Raw genomic sequence first — 23,519 nt, 5'->3', positions numbered from 1 at the left:
TGAGCTACCAAGTCATGAAAAGAGAGAGCAATCTTAAATGCATGTTACTACATGGAAGAAGCCAATCTGAGAAGGCTGCATCCTGTATGATTCCAACTAAATGACATTCTGGAGAAGACAAAACTGGAGGTAGTAGTGGTTGCCAGGGTTGTGGGGTGAAGCAGAGAGCGGTGAATAGGCAGGACAAAGGGTTTTAGGGCAGTGAAAATACTCTGAATGACACCATACTGATGATACATGTCATGAGAAATTTGTTCAAATCCATACAATGGACAAGAGGGAACCATAATGTAAACTGTAGACTTTGGGTGATAATGTGTCATGTAGGTTCATTGACTGTAACAGAAGTCCCACTCTGGGGAGGCTGTTAGTAATGGGGGAGGCTATGCACGGATGGGGGCAGGCGTATACAGCAGAGGGGAAACCTCTGTACTGTCTCCTCCATTTTGCTGTGACCCTAAACCTGTTCTGCTCTAAAACAATAAAATCAATTTTAAAAAGTGTTTTAATTTGTCTTATATTTTAGGCCAAAGGATATCCATGAAGATTGATAAATTATTCTTCCAAAAAGGACAAAAAACCCAAACCCTATAATCCCTATTGCCCACAAAAACAAAGCCCAGCTTGGTCCAGCCTCAGCACTTAGCAGGTCTTCCCTTCCCTTCAGTTCCCCGCACTGCGCACTGCGCTCCCCGGGACCCACGCTCTCCAGGCTTAAACCCGCCCTCCGGGCTTCTGCTGTGCCCCCCCCCCCCCCCGCCAGCTCCCCTTCTCTTTCTGATTGACAGCTTCTCATCCTTCCACAGCCAGAGAGCATCTCCTCGGGGAGCTCCCGGCTGAACCGGAATCACACAGAGTTCATCCTCTCTCCCCTTGTCTGTTATTATATGACAGTTAACTGTTTTCACGTCAGTCTTCCCGGAGGGAAGGTCATGGGTCATCCATCTTGGTAGCCCAGCCTCTGCTGCGGGGTGGTTATTGGCAATCAATACATGTTTGTAGGATGAATGAATGGTTCCACAATGTGCGTGGCCACACAGGTGGCTTCAAATCTCTTTTGAGGGAGGGTGGAGACAAGGAGGAAGTGAGGCCCAGGTTCCCCTCGTTGCTGTACTGCTTGGTGCTTTCACTACCACGTTAGCACAGGGCTGATTTCCCCCCAACTCAGCTATTTCCATTTGCCTCCCCATCCCCCACACCCTGATTCCATCTCCCCAAATCTTACCCTTCCTCCAGGCCTGGCCTCCTACCTTACCCACCCTAAAGGCCTTTTCCAGCTATACACGCACAGGCAGGCCCCAGGTAGAGGGAAGAGAAATAGGTTAAGTCGTAAAATCACTCCAGGCCTCCTGCTCAAGGAAGGCCAGCCCTGAAGACAATCCTGGTTTGGTAACACAGACGGGAAAGGCCTCCCTACAGACAGTGCCCAGGTGTCTCGCACTGATCAAGAGCCTGATCTTCCCAGGAGGAAAACCTAGTGTCTCTCAAGCTGCTGCTGTCAGCAAGGCCTTTGTCCCTTGTCACCTGCAGGGTACCTTCCCCTTGCCCGCACCCCAGGCCCCTGATTCCACGGCCTAGCCCAGGTCAGCACGGACCTCTCGGCATCACTCCACACAGGGGACAACTCTGCTGTGTGAAACCATTCTGTTCCACGTCTGTGAAACCACTCGCCTGCTTCTCCCCAAATCCCTGCCCGCATCTCCTCCAGCTCCTCAGCCCCACAGTCGTACCTGCGGGTTCCCAGGCCGAGTCTCGGAGCCACTTCTCAATAGCTGACCTCGTCTAGTCCCATAGCCTTTTATCTCCCCTACCGGCCCAGAAGACCTAATGCTTCTCTGAAATTCAGATTTCACATGAGTGCCGTATAAACGTCCCAAATTTAACATAAACAAAACCAGACTCTTGTTTTCTGCCACCAGCAGCTCCTTCTCAAGTCTTCCCCACCATGGGAACCAGAACCACCATCTCCTCGGTGACTCCAGCCAACAATCGAGAAGCTGCTCCTGATTCTGATTTTCTCTCAACCCGCCTCTTCCAGCTTATCTGTCAGTGGGTCCTGCACATCCTCCTCCAGAACACAGGCTCAGTCCAACCTCACCCATTATCCACCCCCACCCCTCCCTCCACCCCTTCCCCACCCTCACCCCCCGCACCCCCCGCCCCACACCTGCAGGCCCTTCCTTAGGTTGCTCTTGCCCTGGGAACCTCTCTGCCTGGAATGCTTTCACTTTGGTATTCTCATGGCTGGTGTTTTCCCATCATTCTGGTCCAGCTTGCATGTCATCCCCTCAGAAAAAAAGCCACCAGACCACCCTACTCAATTCCTCTGCAAATCACCTGTTCTTCTCTGGTGTTTTTTTGGCTTGTCTGTTTATGGTAGCATTCTTTCCCCCCTCCCCCAGACCTCGCTGGAATATAAATTCCATGGGAGTAGAAACCTTCTCTATCCCATTCCCTGCTGCATCCTCAGAGCCCAGAACACAGCCCAGCCAGCAGCTTATGCTCAAAATGACTGCGTGCTGTCGGAATGAAGGTGGGGCCCACTGCCTGCATCTCCCCTGCGTCACTCCTCAACACTCCTGGCTAAAATAAGACTTTGGGATGCACAATCCAAGATTTCTCTGTCCTCTCTCCATTTACACTTAACAAGAGTTTACTTTCTATCCTCCATAATCTGATGTTGTGAGTTAATCTTTGTATTTCTCCAGGATTTCTACCTTTAATAAGATTTCGCAGAAGGTAAGCCACCAGAATAGACCATCTGTCAATAAGTCACAACATTACTTTAAAAAAAAACTGTAAGCCACCTTCCTCCTCATCAGCCCGACAGCTATTATTTGCTAATCAGCTCTGTGCCTGGTACTTAATCATCCTCGACACGGAAAGATAAGCATTAGCTTCCCCATCATATGGATGAAGAAACTGGGTCTCAGAGATACAGTGTAACTGGCACCAAGTCCTTTGAAGCAAGTGACAAAGCCACAAGAGCCTGGCTAATGGTAGGTTAAAATGTCTCAGAGGGAGGTCTAGATATATAAAACAAAATAACTGTCTGTTTACCTCTAAATCAGCATCTCAAATCCCAGCTTCTGACAAAGTCACAAGAACGATCAGATCCAGAGTCACACATTCTGATTCCTGGAACAAAGCAAAGTGGTGGCCATCTGCGATCCCGGAGAAGCAGCACCACAAAGACAAGTGACATTAATGTCTCCAGAACTGCACCTATACACTGGCTTCACCTGGGGTCTCGCCCACAAATGCTGCCATTTGTGACGGCCCCCGTGACATTTCAATCCTCCTAATGAAGAAGCTACGAAGAGATGTTGGGAGCACAGGAAAGGCTCACTGGCAGCAAAAGGCTAGAATTTTCAACCACGTTTCTACTGCTCTGATGAAATGAAGTCAGCTAGATAGTCACGGCCATGCTCACCACTGAACTCCCTAAATAAAAATGCTAAATCAAAGCTGTAACTCTGATGAATGGGGTAGCATTGCTCGATACATATTTTAGTGTACTGCAGATTGATATTAAAACTAAATCTAACTAGACAATGAACCCTATGTAGTTGGGGAAATTAATCACCAGCCAAAGGGTACCACAGCCCAGCAGAGGCTGCAGGCTGGCAACCTACTTCGAGCAAATTGCCGACAGGAACTTTAATGAGGGAGAAAATACGAGCTACCGTAACTGTGGTCAAATCAGTTCCTGCAGGAGGGAAGGCACATTAACTGATGGGCTGATATCCGCAGCCAAAAGATCAGCTGCCATGGAGAACAAAAGGCTGTCAAAGCAAGATGCCGTTACTAAGCCAAGGCAGCCCAGGGTGCGGGTTTAAGCTGCAATGTGACATTCTCAAGGGGAACTCAAGTTTTGTTTCTAATGTCAGCTCTTTAAGTGATTTTTATTGATGTCGCCTAGCTCTCCCTGACTACCAACAGGAGATTCCAATAGGTTGTCATGATGTCTTGGGCTTTAGAGACCTTGATAAATAATAAAAATTTGCTGTCATACTTGATGACATAATTTTCCTACCTATGCAGGTAATGGTGTCCAGACACATTTGTATCACTCAATTGCATCTCTGAGTGAGCCTTACATCAAGTGAGACTCTTTGCCAAACCTTGATTAGAATCAACTTCAGTCTCCTGAAGGAAAGAGAAATGGCGATTGTTTCCCACTTTTTTTTTAAATTGACGTATAGTCGGTTTATAATAATGGTGGTTTTTAAGGTGAGTGCACGTGGGGACACACACAAGCACACATACGCAGTGATGTCCAGACTGGGGTCAAGGCCGCTACTGTTAAGGGAAAAAGAACATTTCGCCTGCAGAGAGCTGCAAGACCATCGCACAAGGAGGAACCGGGTCCTGGCCTTGGCATTTTCTAGTTGGCGAGACTGTGGGCAGTAATGGATTCCCTGCAAATCCTGATTTCCTCACCTATAAAGTGGGAATCTCACCGCCGAATAACTCCGTCTGCTCTACCTGCTCCCACAAAGGGGAGGCCTCAGATTACTGGGGCTGCCTCACACATCACAAGGAAAAGTGATAGGGTCAAGTTCAAATCAACAAACAGTAGGCATGACCTCACTGAGCTTTTATGAGGCACCAATTAGAGTCTGTACGTGAGGAGTGTCCCTAAATTGGAGAGCTCTGTACAATTACTGAGCCAAATTGATCTTGGCAGAGACACCAAGCTTTCAATGCTTCCCCAGAAGCTGTGTCCCTGCACAGCCCTCAGAACCAAAGTGGGTCAGAGAGTCTCTTGAAAAATGCAATCCCCAAATTAACTGGGGCAAAAATAAGGCTGGCCCTAGCCTTCCTTATCTTTCAACAACCCAAATTAATTTATAAGGTGATGGAATGCATGTTCTCCCAATACAAGTTTGGAATATATATATATATCTACTTTTAGAAGCTTCTAAAGCTTCTGGCCAATTTCTGTCGAAACAAATCCAATGCAACTAGGCCACTTTCACAATTTCCACTGCCAAATCCATGGCATAGGTGCTGCCGCCCCATCTCACCCTCATTCCTGTCACTACCACGGTAAGTACTGCTGACTCATTATACAGTTTTTAGCCATCAAGCCCCTAGCTGAGCCTCAGAATTCTTCTTAACGCAGAGTTCTAAGTGCCTCTTACACAAGAGTAGTTGAAAAGAAGTATTTATTATTAGCGATCTCTAAAAGAGAGAAATGAGCAATTGGCTTAGTTAAACGGCTTTCCAAAAAGAAAATTTCTCCATTGGGCTCGTCATTGCCAATAAATAAAAGCATCAATATTAGATAATTTCATCCATTCAATCAATAGAGTCAGCTATTCTGGGTAACATTTCACAAGTACCTCACCCTAGAAGGCTTAATAATAAGCAGTGCTCCCCAAAGTTACCCATTCTATTATGAGGTACATGGGAAAGCAGCAGGTTACAAAATTTTGCCTTTAAAGTGTTTGTGCCCAGATGATCTCTCCGGTACTCAGCTGCACAGAGCCTGGGGTCTCAGAATTCCTCAGGCTCCTCAGGGGGATCGTAGGAGAAGGAGCTTTTCTGCCTGGCTTGCTAGAGGACCTAGAGGCTGCATGCCTGAGTTGGGACACAGGGTTGTTCAGGTGTTTCTCCAATCAGAGTATTCAGCTTACTCCCCAGTTAGCAGGACTCAGGAAGTCACAGCTGAATGTGCCCCGTCAGGGCTAGTCCCTGTTCTCTGAACCGGGAACTGCTCACAGTTTTTCCTTCATTGAGCCCCAGACCACAGGAAGAAGCAGCAAGGCGGGTTCTGCGGAGTGTCTGCCTGCCACTCGCAGTCTGACAGAGGCCTGGGAGCCCTGCTGACACCTCCCACGTCTCCCTCCCCGCCACACAGGGAGCCCCGGGGACCCCTCCCTGCTCCAGCAGCAGCACCCCAGCAGCAGGCGGGATGTTCCCACTCGGCTGTTATGCCATCATTTTCAGATTCGACATTACTAAACACAACCAAAAATGAAATCGTTATTTCCCAAGTTGATGTTTCTCCTAACTCCCTATTTCTCTCTGAAATACCACAGTTCCTTCAGCCTCCATCAAGCCTCCATCAAGCCTCCCGTCTCTCAACTGGTCCTAGTGACTCTTCTTCCGAAACACCCTTCATATTCTTCCTTCCTCTTCTCAATGTCATCTTCCTAGTTCTGCTCTTTATTCTTCCTTTTCGGTGCTTTGCTTCCTCCTCTCTATTCGTACTACGTTTCTCCAGGGCAAAGACCTTACTAAAGTTCCATCTTCTCAGTGGAAAACCTCAGACACGCTCCATGCTGAGAAAATAACACCCAAGACTTGTGGACTGGCACGTGAGGCACTCTACACTTTGTGCTCATCCTTTCCCTTCCATGAAGCCTCCGCTGTCCACACTGCAGTTACTCAAGCTCTCGGACAAGCCACCTCATCGCCCCCTCCCTGGATCACACACCGGTCATTCCTTCCACTCCAACCCCTGAGGACCCGCCTTCCTTTCACTTACTTAGCCCCTCGTCATCCTCAACGGTCCAGTTCAAATCCTGCTCCCAAATTCCTAAATCCTCTGGCTGCACCACTTAGGTGGCCCTTGTAACATCATCCTCTGCATTTTATTTTTTCAGGCGTCCAGGCTGAACTAAATTGTTACTTAAAACCAAAGTTAAGTTCCAAGAAAATCAGAACACCTCCTCTTCTGGTAACTTTCATGGCATTAGGAGAGCACACTGCCAGAGGCGGCTCTATGTGCTGACTGACTGACATGCTACAACTTACAAGTTGTTTTGAGATGACTTCCTAAGCACCGAGTTTAGAACACAGAATGAACTCGAATGGGTGCGTCTGAGGTCTTGCCTCCTGTTAGTAACCCTCACTCTCATTACCAAAAACTCACCCAAGAGCCACCCAGCCTTGGAAGCTCTTAAGAAACCACCATTTTTGGACAGAAGAGGAGAAGAGGTAAGTTCATTTTATGGAAAATAAATAGAAAAAATATTTCTGACTTTAATACCAGTTTAAACTGATTGCAGAAATTTCAAAGTATATGCTCTCTCATGTCCATTCATAACCACACTTTCAACCTGTATGTATAATAACACAGCGCCTCAGAATAAGCAAGCAGTATAAAAATTTGCGTGCTTTTACAGTGACCTACACAGTGGTCGGATAAAACCCACCTGGGAGCGCCCCCGAACGGGGAATGGCAGTGGGCATGCCTTCGGAGACAGGACAGCTGTTGAGTTCTGAGTGCTGAGTTCAAATCCTCTGACAGACAAAACAGTGAGACACATCCTCAAGCTCTTTCAGTTCTGTTTTCACAAGAGGATATAAAACCAAGTGGAACCCCACGTATTTCAACAGCTGTGGTAACTTATCATCTTTTTTCCCTTTTGGAACGAGACAATGGCCACCGTAACCTTGAGGTGTAACCCGAGGGGTCATGAAGGTGGAGGACAGTGACTCATGCCTGTGAAGCTGTTATGAGCAATCTGTGAGTCCAAACACTGCCAACAGTCTCAATAAGCAAAGCCACACACAGAGCCACTAGTATGTTTCTCAAATGTCTATAGATGCCGTTGGGAGCAATAAATTAGAGAATATTAAATGTCTTGGAATTCACAATCATTTGCTGCTTTCCATCTTTTCTTAATCAAGAGATACCTTCAATTAAGGGGTTGTGTGGGGTATTCTACCAAAAAACCTGACATTAAAAAAGGATCCCCAGAATGACAAAGGTGAGGACCATCTCTACCAGATTCCTGACGCTGACCTCGTACTCACCCAGTGCCACACAGTCCTGGGGATTTTCAAGCTTTCAGGCTGCTGGTGGTCCCCGTGCCATGTCTATGAAAGTCAGCTCCCTTTGTAACTCCAATTATTGATAGAAGAATATAGATGCAAATGAGTTGAGGATGGTGGTCAGTGGCTACTAAAAGGATAAACAGGGCACTCATTTATCCAGACTTTATCTCACATTGAGCTAAACAGAAAGCTCATATAACCAAGGCTCCGAGACAGTGCTCTAAATTCCAGAAAGGTAACAGGTAAAGGGTAGAGAAATCAAGCGCTTTATAACTGTCGCACACAAAATATCCAGATCTACACAGCGGGGATGCTAACTGTCCAGACCCCCCTGCTGGATGCCAGGGTCTAGGAATTCCCCTCCACGTCCTGGTTCCTGAGCAAGTCCGCAGAGTCCCCTCTGTTCAACACATGACTTCATTCTCCTAACGTCTGTGCAGAGGAAGTAGCATGGGATTCTCATGACCCTATTACTGCTGTCACACTTCAGTCAAGCTGTTTCCTTGCTTCTTCCCAATACGCGGCTGAGAGCTCCCTGAGTGGAGGGATGGAACCCTGTTTATTCTCATCTCCCCACCACACCAGGCTCTCAGATGCAAATTGGCTGTTGAATGAATGCAAGCACATGAAGCCCCAGCCCTGGGGGAGGGGCAGGAGCAGCAGGGCAGGCCAGGAGGCCTAGAGCATGGGTCTGCAGCCTGCAGCCGGGTCTGCAACAGGAGACTTTTAACAGCTGCTGGGGAGGAAAAGTGAGCCAAGCCAAGCACTCTGCAGGAAGCGGTAAGGCCTTGGAGGGCTAGAACGGCAGGTCATCCTGCGGCTTTTATTTGGAGCCATGTGCACTGTCTGTAATGTGTCAGGAAGCCACCACACACGTGGAAACTGAAGCAGCAAAGATTCCATGAGATGTGGCTAAAAGGCACCATCAACTAGACAGCAAGGGATTCTCTCCTCTGTGTAAATACAGACACATGGTCACACATATGCTCAAAGACATCCAAAATCTGGAAGGTTCAGACTGCACCTCAAGAGGGAATAAGGCCCCTGGGCTGTGGGAAACATGCTGGGCATCTTCCAGCCTTTAAAGACCTTTATCCTTTAAGGATGCCCTCAGGGTACCACCTCTCCCACGTCCGTCCCTGACCTCTCCAGCCACAGTGGTCTAGCTCTTTCATGAACCATCTTTATGAGCAGTATTAGAAGGAGGTGGGGTGCTGGGCGTGAAAGGACCACGGCACTAACAATCAGGAAAGCTGGTTCAGGTCACATGACTCCCCCAGGCCGTGGTCCCCCTTCTGTGAAAGGGAAGCAGAGGGGCTCATCCACAGGGCTCTCACAGAGTCATCTGAGGGTCACAAGAAAGTGAGAGAGTACACAGTTTACCATTTCATTTGGTTTCTATGGCTGCTATGACAGATTACCACAAACCGGGTAGTTTTAGACAAGGAAAAGGTATTCTCTTACCATCCTGGAGGCCAAAAGTCCAAAAGCAGATCAAAGGCCAACTCCGGATGTCAGCAGGCTGTGCTTCCTCAGGAGGCACCAGGGGAGAGCCTGCCGCCTGCCTCTTCTGGCTTCTCTGTGTCCAATCTCCCTCTTCCTCTCTCAGAAGGATTATTGTGATTGGATTAACAACCCACCGGGATAATCCAGCGTAATCTCTTCATCTCAAACTCCTTAAATTAATCACAACCTAAAAGGCTCTTTTTCCAAATAAGATAAAGTCTACTCGTTGCAGGGATTAGGATCTGAAACCTTTGGGGCCACCATTCAGGCCAATCCACTCACCAACTACATTAAGTGTTTAAAGTACAATTCCTGCCCTGTATTTGTTTCTTTCTTTCTTCCTTTCTTTTTTGCATATATCTTTTTTTAAAATTTTAACAGTGATTTTTATTTATTTATTTATTTATTTAGGTTTTTTTTCTTGGGGGGGAGGGTTATTAGGTTTATTTATATCTTTATTTTTAAGAGGAGGTACTGGGGATTGAACCCAGGACCTCAGGCATGTTAAGTATGCACTCTACCACTGAGCTATACCCTCTCCCCCCATATTCGTTTCTTAATTCACCTCCTCTCAGCTAGAACAGAAATTCTTTGAGAATAAGAACAACTCCCATACTCTGCATGTCCCATGAAGGCTTTTAAGGTACTTATTTGTTCATTTGGAAAATAAAACCATTATTCTACTCAATTTTTAGTTCCCAGAATTAGATCCCATGTAAAAATTCTAACGCAGTGTCAAGTGTTTCATTTTTTTTTTCTAAAATAGCCAGAGCTTCTGTTCAGAGAAGCTGGGGAAAGAGGCACCGCATCATAGATGCTTCCACTGTCTCTGCAAGCGCCTTGCACTGAGTGTCACTTGTGACGCACTGTTAGTGCAAACCGTTCCACACCATCACCGAAATCCAAAGGCAGGAAAACCACTGGAAGTAAAATAGCAATAAACTCCCTCTAAACGAATGCGTGTGAGCTCCATGTAGCCCGATTCACCTCAGTGTCAAGAATAGACAATTCAGCAGCTAATCTGGAAGAGTTTGATGAAGGCTCAAAATGGGGGAGTACATGCATTCAGTCATTTTCTTCGACAAGTATTTATTGAGGACATACTATGTACCCAGTAGTGAGGAAAACAGGCACATCACTGCCAGTTTAAGGGCTTCATGCTAGTTGGGCAAAATAAACAACAAACAAACCTTACACAGCGAGGGGGATACACATCAAAGGGGACCTCAGGAAGCAGGTGTAAGGGAGGGGCTATTGGGGCTCTCCAAGAGGGGTGGGATGGTCTCTCTGTCGCAGTGGTGCCTAGTTCAGACAGTAAGTAAGGAAGTGAAGGAGAGGTCGGGTGACCGGAGAGCAGGAGCAAGAGTGCTCCTCCAGCCGTTCCCAACAGCTGGAACAGCTTGTTGTGTCAGAAGATGAGGTGCTCGAAGACCAACAGGACCAGGTCAAAAGGACCCAGGAGTCGGCTTGACAGGCTTCCCACTAATGAATTTGGGGACAACCTGACCAACAAAAACAGGAATGGTGGTCACGGATTATCACGCACCAAACAGATGTTATCTATTTTATTCATTGAAAAAGATGCATGAATCAATAATGACACTCCTCAAAATAGGGGGAGAGGAAGGAGGATGACTTCTCCTCTAACTGAAAAATACCAGCTAACAGTAGAATTAGAAAACCGTCACTTAACAAACAGCAACATGGCAACTGACTCCAGCAAGATCACCGAAGAATGCAAAACCACCAGGCAAAATTTTGTTGAGAAAAGGATACTCATGTGAACTCAGAATGTTGCTCCAGAGCTTACCCAATAAAGCAAAAGGGAAAAGTCTGGCAGGCACTAGATTTGGGGCTTCCCAATGTGATGCTCTGGGTAAGACACCTTCTCCTGTTCTTGTCAAACATGCTCAACCTCAATCTAATGAAGAAGAAGCCATCAGATAAACTGAGATGGTGGGATAGCCAATCACACAGTTGTCCTGTACTTTTTAAGAGTGTCAACATTATAAAAAGACCAAAAAAAAAAAGTAGAACTGTTCTAAATTAAAGGAGACTAAAGAGGTATGACAACTAAATGGAATAGATCATCTTTAATTGGATTTTGGATTAAAAAATACAACTTGAAAGAACTTTTGGAGGCATAACTGCAGAAATCTGATATGGACTGCATATCAGATAATATTGCAATCATGTTCAACCTAGGAGTATAATAATGACATAATGATGTTATGGCTATGAAGTGAAGGTACTTGTTCTCAGGAGATAAATGTTGGAGTATTTAGGGGTGAAATGTCTGAATGTCTGCAAATTACTCTCAAATGGTTCAGCAAAAAAAAAAAAACAACTTTTAATATGTATGTACACTAAAAGGGAAGGAGGCAGGAAGATAAAGCCAATGTGGTGAGTGTCAACTGATGAATCAAGGTGAACATGGGTGTTGTCTGTACTGTTCTAACTTTTTTGGTAGGTTTGGAATTTTTTAAGAAGGGGAAAGCGCAAGGGGAGAACATTCTAGGAACAGGAGACAAAAGGCCATGACACGAACATGCCAGAATGGTCAAGAAAAAGCAGAGCCCAAAGCATCCAGAATGAAATGCGTGAGAGGCAGCAGGAAGGCGGGTCATGGAAGATGGGAGGGCTCTGAGCAGAGCGACTTATACAAGACCATGCCAAGTACGCGACGGAGAATGAGCCCAGCAGGGCTGAAGGGCTGAACTGAAGCAGGGGATAAGCTAGGAGGCTGCTACCAAATCCAGGGATATGTCTTTCTGACTTAAGACTGAGCCAAGTTAGTATTTTACATAAACAGGAAAAGAAAAACAAGTCCAATACTGGTGCAGGAAAAGTAGATGTTCTCTCACTTTGGGGTATCCCCATACTGTTTTATTAGCTGGAGCCAGTAATAATTCACCTTGCATGCTGCCAGGGGGAATGTAGGAGAAAAGCCTAAGAACCCATGAAATTGAGCTCATCTCTCTTCACCTGGGATCATGAATACAGCTACCCTGTTTTCATAACTTCTCACCATTGTCATGTTCCATTAGAATACACAACATCCTGCTGATACAAAGGTCGGGCTTTGCAGCTCATTTTGAATGCTGGGTTTCCAAGAACAATATGAAGCTAATAATAATAATAATAATAATAATAATAATAATAATAATAATAATAATAATAATAATAATAATAATAATAATAAAAAACCCCAGAATCCTCATGTTGGAACTTTTCACAAACACTACCTAATTAATTCTTATAACACCTCCAAGAGGTATTATTATCCCCATGTTACTGCTGGAGAAACTTGAGAATTTCTTGTATTTTCTTTTTTTTTTTAAATTCTGCATTGGTATCACTCCTCTGACTGAGACACCTCTGAGTTTCTTGTTGTATCATCATCTTTTGCTTTCAAAGAATATCACAACCTCATTCTCTTATCAACAGGGAGGGTGTTAATGGCTGTAGCCACATTTTAAGTGTAGGAAATCAGTTTTTCAAAATGGTGTGAAATGTCTTTTTCCTAGTCTCAAAGCAATGTAGTAACAAAATGGAACATAGGGCAAAACTCACCCCCATACACACACACACACACACACACACACACACACACACACACAAAGTAATTTTTTCATTTATCCCAAGATGATCTAGTAAGGGAGAGATAAATGCTAAGGTTCCATAGAATAATTTCAATATATTCTAAAACCAAAATTCAAAATTTGGTTAAATAAACAGGTCACAATATTTGGTCCAGAAAGACAATGTTGCAATGAACACTCATGAGTGATGAGGGCCAAATGAGTGTTTAATGGCGAGTGGTAAAAAGGAAGTGTCTAGGCTCCTTGTGCTTGGGGTGGGGTTCCTTCTACAGGCCTTTAGAAGCATGCCTTCTAATAGAGCTGACAGGGCCTGAGACCACCACACCAATGGGGAGACGCTGTCAGCACGGAGCAGAAGCAGGCCAGCCCCGGTGGAGGGAACTGGGCACAGACCGCTCGGGTTAGAGCAGTGGTAGCTCTCAGTGCCTTTGGGGCCCATGGCCTGGTTTCCAAATGAAATCAATTTAACCTTCAGTGTATCACTTAGGCTCTGTCTAAAATAAAACCTAAAAAAACCCAGAAAATAGGGCACCACAATTCAAAATATGCTCCCTGGTCCCATAACCACACTCCCAACAGAGGACTGAAAAATTGACTTGTACGGTGAACCAAACAGATGAGCTCCAGATGGTAACAAAAATCACCTCCCCTGTAAAGAGCATATTCGATCCGGAACGCAAAGTTAACTGGACTGCAAACTGAAGTGTGTTGAAGGAAAGTGTAGACAGTGCAGCTTGATGCCCTAGAATGACAGTGGGGGCTCCTCCTCTGGGGGCTTGAGTCTGAGCCAGATCAAGCCTCTTACTGGATGTTGGTAAGTGGGTAAAATTTGTTGTTCAAATTTGGAGGCTTTGAGAGTGAAAGGGGGCACTTTTAACAATCAGTCTGGGACAGGAGGCATGAACTGAACTGAACCTGGGCACACTGAGATGCATGGTCACGATGGAGAAGTTTGTTTCTCTGGACCTCAGTTTTCCCATCTGTAAAATGTGAAACTGTGTTTCTTGCCTAACGGGCACTGTGAGAACTACAGGAGTTAACATACGTAAAGCACTTAGGAGAGTGTAGGGCACATAGCAAAGTCTCAGTGAACGCTGGAAACCAAGCCACTGCACATGCAAATATTTAAGTCAATCATTTTAGCCTCCCACTCAACTCAGTAAGCCAAATAGCAAAGTTAGCATGAAAAAGTGAACACATAACAAAAAACTGAGAATCATCATAACAAAAACTAAGACCCCTGAAAGGCTCCCAGTGCCTGGTGATGTAGGCACCTACACCCGTGAGAATGAAGGCTCTGAACTGATATGATAAACTTACCTGACCTTACAAGACCTCATCCCCTAGGCTCAATAACTTCGTAACAGCTAAGTTTATCATATCAGTTCAGAAAATAATAAACTCTAGGGAAAAAACCCGAAAGAAAGTACCTAAACACCTTCTGTAGTAAGTTTACTATGCATCCTTCCCCATCACTGCACGTGAGTCTACCCCCGTCCCCAATCCCCCACAGACACATTATCTCATTCTCCCTTCTCTGGATTCTTACAAGCAACAGAAGCCTCAAGAGGGTGGCACTGGCATAAGCCATGGGAAGGCCAAGAGAAGTGCTAACTGGTCAGTCCACACCTTCCCTGCCACCCCTCCAGAGGCACCTGAGACTGCCAACCTTCCCATCTCTGCCCAGCCCACACCCACAGGACCAACAAAGTGTTCATAACTGTGCCCATCCCTGCTTTGCAGAACCACTCCATGGAGCACCTGCACTAAACAGCTCTGGTTCTACACAACGATTCAGAAATAAAACTCGGGGATGCATAAGGCAGTTCATTAAACCATCCCATTCCCCAAAGCACTGGAACTGGTGTCTTTAGAGTATGAATAAATTGCCATGTGGTACCAGCTTCTTCAGATTCTTCTCAATAGCTTCCACCAAGTGAAGGGGGGAAAACAGAGAAATGAAAAAGACAAGTGGTCCTGCTCATCCTACAAAGTAAATGAAATTAGATGGGCTTACCAGTCGGGTGATTTTCCCCACACTTACAGGTGTCCCAGGAAAAGCAGACACAAAATCACAACACACCGCCATGTATTTAGTAAATGCTGATCACGTCTGCCCCTCACCATGGCAACAAGCAAAGTGAGGGGACTCAGGAAGCTGTGGGTGCCCAGCAACCTTTCCAGCAGCAACAGGACAAATGGGCCCACTCTTGGCAAAACTGGACAAGGTGACCATTGTCCCCAGTGTCCTCCTGTGCTGAAGTATCATCTGCCTGTCTGTCCTTCCTACTACCCTGAGGACCACCACAGGTCCCATTCTTGCTAACAGAAATTTATCTCATTCATTACCTGTAAGCTATTACTCTTATTCTTAGGCTGTGTGTGAGGTAGGTGAAGACCATGAAGGTCTGTGAAGTTCATGACTTGCCCCAGGTCACAAAGCTTGTATGCAGTGGGGGCAGTGGCCAAGACTCAGGCACCATGTTCCTAGTCTATCGGGGTCCCAAATTCAGTTCCTCCAGGGCCTGTCAGGTAATGTGAGTGAAGGCAGCCAGCCAGGCGGGGTCTGTGGTACACTGGAGAACAGGAGCCCCGTAGGAAAAGGGCAGCAGGGACCCAGCTCTAGGCTAGATCACAATCACATCAGGGAACACAGACTCACTGAAGGGCTTTGGTTTTTCAAAAGCAGCTCCCCAAAGTCCCCAGTAGCTTCAAAGCCCATTCAATGACAACAATTAACTGCTCTCATGATGTATCTGCTATACACCAAGCGCTGTTGCAGGTGCCAGGGAGATGGCAGTGGCAAAACAGACAGGCTTCCACCCCATGGTGCTTACAATCTAACTCCCTTCCCTTTAAACAGCTTATCCTCTTCCCTGTGTCATTGGCCATGACTTCTGCATCACCTTCTCCGCCCCTCACCATGGCCAGGCACAGTCTCAAACATGCTCTGAGGTTTACCTTTAACAATGTGGTTCAACTCTGTCCTTGAACCTCACTTTATTTATAATTAATGCCTGGTCAGTTTTTACATCTTGAAGGTTCTAATTTAATATTTATGGAAGAATCGAAATGCACCACCCTCCCTCTTAAAGTGTCAGCACGGTTCTCGGAGCACACAGACCGTGGACGAGCGTGGCACGCTGTGAGCACAGGTAAAGACCCCTCAACAGGCTTGAGTTCCAGGGAACGGCACTCAGTCCATGAGGACGCATTTATGGAGCCTCTACCACGCGTGCCAGGCACTATCTGGGGCTCTGTGGTTACATCTGCGGAAAGTAATAGACAGAAATCAGTGTCCTTGAGGAATCTGTGGCACAATGGCAGTATTCCTCTCTGAAACTGGTACTCAAGCCCACCAGCAATGTGGCATGTGTGATTTCAGTCACAGCCAAAATGAAGGGGGGGGGTGGTTTGTGAGAGAGAAGAAAGAAGTGGAACAGCCAGTCCACTGATAGCTGACTGCGTGTCCACCACCTTGAGACTCCAGGAACCAAATGGGAAGGTGAATTAAAGGATTGGAAGAAGTAAACTATGAGTGCAGGGAGTGCTCTGATGGTTGCTGTCCTCTCAGAAGTGGGGGCATGCAATGAAAATGCAAAAGAACATCGCTGTATCAACAGAAACATGGTCCCTGGGGAATGGCACCTAGCCTCCAGCTACTTACTGGTCCCTACTGAGGGCCAGGCATGCTCGGTGCCAAGAAAGATCCTGAGAATGTAAAACGAGGGAATCCCCTTTGGAATTCTGCTATCTAATAATCACAGGCCAGATTATGAGCTGGCCTGGGTCATATTCACATTTTTCATGAGGCACTGGTGTCATCATTATATGAACAGCCACTAACGTGGAGTCAGTTTAATAAGTACTGGGGATTGTGGAAATTCTGAGTGGCTATGGTTGCCTCCAAATGGGGAAGTGGAAGGCATATATCAATTCTACTCAAGGTTTTTTAAAGTATTTTTCTATCACAGTGGGGTTGATAAACTGATGTTTGGCGCATTTTTTTTTTAAGCTCTTGGATAAATTTTGTATTTTGCCTTTCTCTCTCCAGCCTATTGTGAGACAAGAGAATCAGAATTTGGGGATGGAGAAGCCTTCAGGAATAACGTGGTCTAATTATCTGTTCCACATCTTTCCAGGTACATGGGAACTTGGCTTTCCTGAGAGATTTCCGGTGGCGTGAAACCAATGGCCTGATGAGGTGGCCCATTCTACAAGCAGAAGGCTTTCTTAGAAAATTCTTCCCCTCATACTGAGCCAAAACATGCCTTGCTGTGGCCTCCCTGCAGCACTGCAAGGTCTCATTCCTGAGACATACCCAACTGCATTTGTGTTTCTTTTAGCAGCTGAACTTCCCCAGAAGCTACAGATCTCTCATTTCAGGGCAGTCTTCAAGAAGTACTAACTCCCATCTCAGCACAGCCTGCCCCCAGGGCTTCCCTAAGAAAGGAACAGAATCTTCCACCACCATATTGAGAAACTGTGTGTCAGCACCTCAAAAGGTCACAGGCACCTGTTAATGTTCACCACCATCATTCTCCCCTGACCTTCAAACACCACTCATAAAAAAGGAACAAAGAAGAAATCTGATCCATCACAATCAATAGAAGAGAAAAACAAACAAACAAACAAACAAACAAACAAACAAACAAACTCTCTGCAGAGATGCAATAAATGCTTTTTTTGTATGGTAATAGCATGAACCTACTTGGAATCTCTACAGTTCACATGGGACCATCATCTGGGGGCACATTATTAGAGACACCCAATTCCAAGCTGCCAAATAGATCTCTCCACCTAAATCTCAGTGTGTTCAAGACCAAACTCATCCTCACTATAATTTCCCTCGCCCTCCAATTCTGCTCTCTTGGGTTCTGTTCAATTAACACTAGACATCTCAGTGTCCATCATCCATTCAAAACTATCTACTGGACACCTACTACGGGCACCTTTCTTTCATCAACTTTTGTGACAAAGATTGCTATTACCAAACTCATTTCCTCTGCTTCCTGGACACAAAGAAGCTGTACTCTCCAGCCTTCCTTGTCCTTGGGTGTAGTCGGAATACTGAATTTTAGGCAATGGGACATGAGTGGAAGTGATGCATCTGCCAGGGCACCCTCTCCCATGCTCTTTCTCTCTTCCACCAGCTGGAATGATGTCCCAGGGCAACCTTACAGGCTATGCGTTGAAGATCCCCCTGGGTCTCTAAATGACTGTGTGGAGTGGATCCTTTCCACACTCTCGGTCTGCGAGTGAGTGAGAAATACAGTACCATCATATCTGAGCCAACATATACTTGTTTGGTGGCTGATTTGTGAGCAGCACTGTAACCAGTACATCTTCCATTTCCAATTCATTCATTCCTCCATTCTTTCATAAACATTTCTCAAAGACTGACTATACTCCAGGCATTGGAGAGGCACTGGGGAAATAAAAATGACTAAAGGAGGTCACAGGTCTACCTAAACCAGACAATTAAAATCCAGTATAAATGATCTCATGGCGATGTGTATGTCTTAAGTTAGTCACAGTGGAAAGATCTGAGACTTCATTTTGAATTCTAGGCTGGTTAAGCTGCTTAAATACCTAAGTGTGTTAGCATCTTCATCCATAAACAGAAGCAATACTCCTTCCTGCCTAGTGTCAGGTGGATTAAATTGAATGAAACAGTGTATACAAAAGCATTCCGTCAACTATAAAGTACTTTGCAAATGTTAATTTAATTCACTGCAATTGTCCTAATCCAGGACCTGTTATTCGTGAAATATTGCACCAGCATCCTCATTAGAGTTTCTACCTAAAATTCTACCTATTCTTAATGAACAGATTAGTGAAGGTAACTTTTCTCAGTCTGAGCTTGGATTGGTCATTTCCTTATGCAAAAAAGTCTTCCAATACTCTGCAATGCTTACAAAATGAAAGTCAAACATCTTAGCTCAGTATTCAAGGCCCTACATAGCACAGTCCCAAATTAATTGTTTTGTTTTGTTTTCCAAATTAATTTTTAAGTCCGTATCAACCTCTGTGCAAGTCCAAGCTTTTCTTCTACTTCGCCCACATGATGTTCTAGCTAACACACCATTTCTACAATGTGCCACACTTTTTCACCTCCTTGCCTTGGTTTTTCTTTGTCTTGTTTTGTCCTTCACCACCATCTCTCCCCATTGAAACCTCCAAAATTTTTAAGGTCCAGCTCAAATATCACCAGCTCCCTAAAAATCTCTCTCCAAAAACACTTTTCAGAACCTCACCCGCCTCTGCACTACCACACAGCACTTAGTCTGAGTATTCTCCTCCACTATTGATAGATAGCACCTTCATTTTGAATAGCCTATTGTCTTTAGGAAGGAAAGAGAAAAGGAAATGTGAGCATTTAATAAAGGCACGTTACACTGAAGAAGAAAGTTCAGAAGGCATTCCAATTACTTGCGGCTGAATCACCAAAAATAGACAAATTACAAGAGCAATGGAATTCTCTCGATTGTCAGAAAACTATTTCTGTGCTTTAGGATCTATTATATTCAGGGGATGCCTTATAAAAGCTATTACATGGAACTTCCATGTTGAAAGTCACTTTTACAAGAAAAAGTATAATCCTATCAGCAGAAGAGTAGAACCAAAGTTCAAAGTCACTAATTCATTTCCCCAGTCAATTCTTCTTTGCAGATTTTAGTTCAGTCTTATTTTAGAAAAATGAGAGAAACACATTTGTTAAATTGTCCCACTGATACCACGTAAGCAGAAAGCTTCTATGTTAGTGTTTTTATGCAACTAGCCATGAGTGGCAAATTTTTCATTCATCTGCATATATAAAGTTAAAAGTATTCATTGATAAAAAATAATTTAAGTCACTCTTTCTGTCAACTGAGAGTTTGCTTCATTTTGTCCCTTAGGATTAACAAAGGGCGGAGAGAAGCTGGGGACTCTCTCCATATCAACGCCTCTACTCTAGATACTGAATTCATGAAAATCTTAATAGAACATACATACCACACGTACAATGCTAACAGTATTTTCTATCATCTATTCTTGCAACAAACTGGGCTAAAATGCAATTCGAGTTCCTTGAAGATATTTCTCTATAGAATAGAGAAGAATGAATTTCTATCAGCCTGTGAGTGAGAGGATAGGGTATGTAACTGGGAATTCTTAAAAAAGATTAAAAAGTACTACTCCTTTTAGACAATTTAAGTACTTTTTCCTGTAAATAACAGAATAGGAAATTACTTGTGGCCACAGATATGCTACTCTAACATATATTAGAAAATGCTTTCCAGAAACTGAAAGAAACTGTATCTATCATAAGCGATTGATCAAAACGCGTGGAATTCAGTGCAGACCATTTCCTGAGGAAAGCCATATGAAAAACAGTAATACACACACAGGAGTCCAGCAAACAACTAATCACTGGCCACTAGGTGAATTGAGTAAGATATGCTCTATGGCATAAGCACAGTACATTTTCTCAGCCTGATCAAGCACAACCAGCTTCCTCGCTGCATATGTTAACGCTAAGACAACAGTTAAGGAAAAACTGTTCACTGCGTAGTGCAGTCCAAAGCATTCACACAGTCGTGCTAGGATCTGAAGGCAAAGCAGCCCCGGGCAGGCACTGGAGCGCGCTTACCTCCAGAAGTGAAAAGCGAAGAGAGGACTACAGGGACTGCCTGGGCTGGATGGGGTTGGACTCAGGCTCCTTGGAGTGAGACTGAAAGTTAAAATAATGTCATTCCAAGTGGGAGAAATGATGGCAGTATAAACACTACAGCTCATTGAAAGGACTCTGTTCCCTCTAGGCCAGAACCATCACAGCTCGCTTATCAGGACCACTAGGTAATCATCTAATCACGTGCCCCTTTCTGGCTCTCAAACGGAGAACAAGCACAATGCTTCCTGCTGAAATTTACATTCTCAAAACCACTGCTGCCATTTTTATTTGTGCCTTTCCTTTGTCACAAAACAACTTGGCAGATATGTTCGACATGCGATGTTTGCAAAGAAAATCCACTGTTTTTTTTTTTAACATTGAGTATATTCTATTTCTGATTCAGAAGCAATGGTAAATCTATAGAAGAGCTATCAGACCACAGAAATGAAAATTGAAGTTAAATACTGCAGCTTTTTAAAAGCAAAGCCAACAAACATTTCCATAAAGGAAGATGCATTTTTAAGCACTTTGCAGTGAAAAGTAGCCAACATGTTCTCTAATTCTCAGGGGGCAATGGTAAAAAGTGTTCTTATGTTGATATTTGTAATAAGTAACTACAAAATTTCTCATATATGGCTATAAAGTATTTTCCTCTCCAAAGAGGTTTTTTCAAATTCATCTGTAACGGGCCATTATAATTTCTATTCTCACCAACCCATCCAAACCACCAAGGGTATTCACCAGCCAACTCTCAAATATTCAGCATGGGGTGATCTTACAGTCTCTTTAACTCCTTTACTTTTGGCTTCATGGCTCTTCTCTTTTAGGGAGGAAGTGAAACTTAAATTTATCAGATATCTTATAACAATTTTGCCAATATATCTAATCTATCTAAGTATGAAGTTAATACTAGTCAATTCCCAATTATTTTCACCTGGCAAAATCAAAGTAAGAATTAGCTAGGTATTCTGGTACCAATTCTTAGGTTGAATTGAGTGCTGGAAACTCCTGCTACATTTTATTGAGTTTTTAAAAGAACATTCTTCTGCCTCTCCTTTGGACCATGACTCTACATTGTACCACATTTTCCTACCCAAGAGAAAGGTGTCATGGAACTGAGTTACATTTTGGCTAATTCAAGCTGGTTGTGCCCTTCACTGAACAGAGAAGTGGCAACAGTAACTAAAATCAGATTTGAGCATTTTAATGCCATCCTTTTTCCCCATTAGGTGGATAATTGAGACTTGGCTCTATTTGTTTTAAACCAAAATGTTACTGTTCAAAATGTTCCAATTGACTTAACAGAGTAACATTTTATATCTTCTAAAACCATTCTCTGGTTTGGTGCCAGTACTTGGTAAACTGACGGATTGTTTTCCTTATACATTCAGAGCACAGTCAAAAGCTGCTGCTTTTAAACATACTGGAGTCTAACTTAGCAGCTCATTGGAAAGCTCTCATGAACGTCCACAGATACAGCCATCATTTAATCTAAGTACAGTCTTACCTGTTCCTTCTGGTCCTAAAACAGGCATGCAAAGACACTGAAGCAACTCCACGCCTCCAAGCTGAGACACGTTAACATGTGTGCTATGAAGTGCCTATGAACCTAATTCTATATTAAATTGAAAAAAGGAGGAAAAAAATCCAATTTCTCAGAAATCAGAAAGCCAAGCATCGGCCATTTATATGTCAGAAATTTTTGGATTAATTAATAATCCATTCATTTCTAAAATACTTATATATTTAGTGTCTCACATCCAGGATTTCAATTTCTGAAACAGGAATCAGAAACTGCCTCATGTTATTCATAAATCAGATGGAAAATTCTGAATTGCATCTACAGAGTATAAAATACGCTAGTGTAATAGTCCATGCTGCAGTACCTATGAAATTAACTCTCCTGAAAGAAAAACAGCAATGTCTCATGAGAGAACATTCAAAGCTGTTCTGAGTAGTTGGTCTGTTATAAGGTTCCCCAAATAAATAAAATTACATATATTAAAACTGCTCTTAATAAAATCAATGATAAGACTTTCTATTTTAACAGTTCTCTGCAGTGGTAAGAAACTGAATTTACTCAGACTGCAGAATTAGCTTTCTCAAATGAATGTAAAATTAATTACCTACCTAAGAGTGGTTTTATTTTTCAAGGTGAACAAAACATTCAAAGTGAATTTCACGCTAACACTACAATGACATTGAAGGGTGGTCCTCTATTCTACTGTCTCAGACTCCTCAGGTAGAGGAGTGAGCTGTTTTTAGATGCACAGTAACATTTATCAGGGTAGAGGCCAGATCGAGGGGGTGTGGTCTGAGACCAAAACAAAATCCTGGGGAACCCCCTGTGCTGGGCTGACTCATATGTCCTACGTCATCGCTGGCAAAGTCATAAGATTTGTGGCATACCCCAGTCTCTGGAATTATACAGGGAACAATGGATACAACTGAGTCTGTATTTTAAAAAGTAACTTTGATGTATCTCCTGTTAATGTGGTCAAGATACCAAAAAAGAAAGAAAGCAGAGGTGTGATGTGAAATGATAAACGCCAAGTCCAAAGACAACAACCAGGGAGCAGCACAACCAGAAGCAGTGGCAAAAGCGAAGCGGGGGGTTAAAGCTGTCGTTCCTGGGCCTGGAACACAGCCACAGGCATCTGAGCTGTGTGTTTCCAGAATGTAAGAGGGAGGACAGCTAAGTAGAAAGATGAGTGCATGCCACCCAAATATTTCACACAGATGAGGAGGGCTGAACGTCAGGGTGGAGAGCGGGCAACACAGAAGGCAGTGGGTATGCACTCTCTGTATCTCTATTACATGAAAAGCCACATCTAGCAAGAAGGTTGTAGGAGCCCTCCAACTTTTTGCAGCTGAGCACCTGTTAGTAAAAATTCACTGTATAATTTTAAAGCAAGAACTGATTAGGAAAGTACTCAAATCACTTCACAAATGTACTTTTTTTTTTC

At 44.2% G+C, this 23,519-nt stretch overlaps 1 protein-coding gene across 14 annotated transcripts in view; it reads right to left on the bottom strand.

Annotated features, from left to right (window-relative positions):
- The window catches only part of MAST4 (microtubule associated serine/threonine kinase family member 4), a 516,475-nt gene that overhangs the window by 167,412 nt on the left and 325,544 nt on the right, over positions 1–23,519 (bottom strand). The window contains exon 2 of one of the 14 annotated variants that reach the window (XM_032473449.1): positions 20,533–20,613. The exons of 12 other annotated variants lie outside the window; for them this stretch is intronic. In XM_032473449.1, the coding sequence (XP_032329340.1) occupies positions 20,533–20,613 (81 nt within the window). Of the gene's footprint in view, positions 1–20,532; positions 20,905–23,519 lie in introns of those variants that run through there. One more of the 14 variants, XM_032473443.1, reaches the window with a different exon arrangement.

This window comes from Camelus ferus, chromosome 3, assembly GCF_009834535.1.
Source record: "Camelus ferus isolate YT-003-E chromosome 3, BCGSAC_Cfer_1.0, whole genome shotgun sequence".
In the NCBI taxonomy this organism is placed as follows: Eukaryota; Metazoa; Chordata; class Mammalia; order Artiodactyla; family Camelidae; genus Camelus; species Camelus ferus.
The sequence above is the reverse complement of the archived record's forward strand: the minus strand, read 5'-3'. Positions and strand labels throughout refer to the sequence as shown.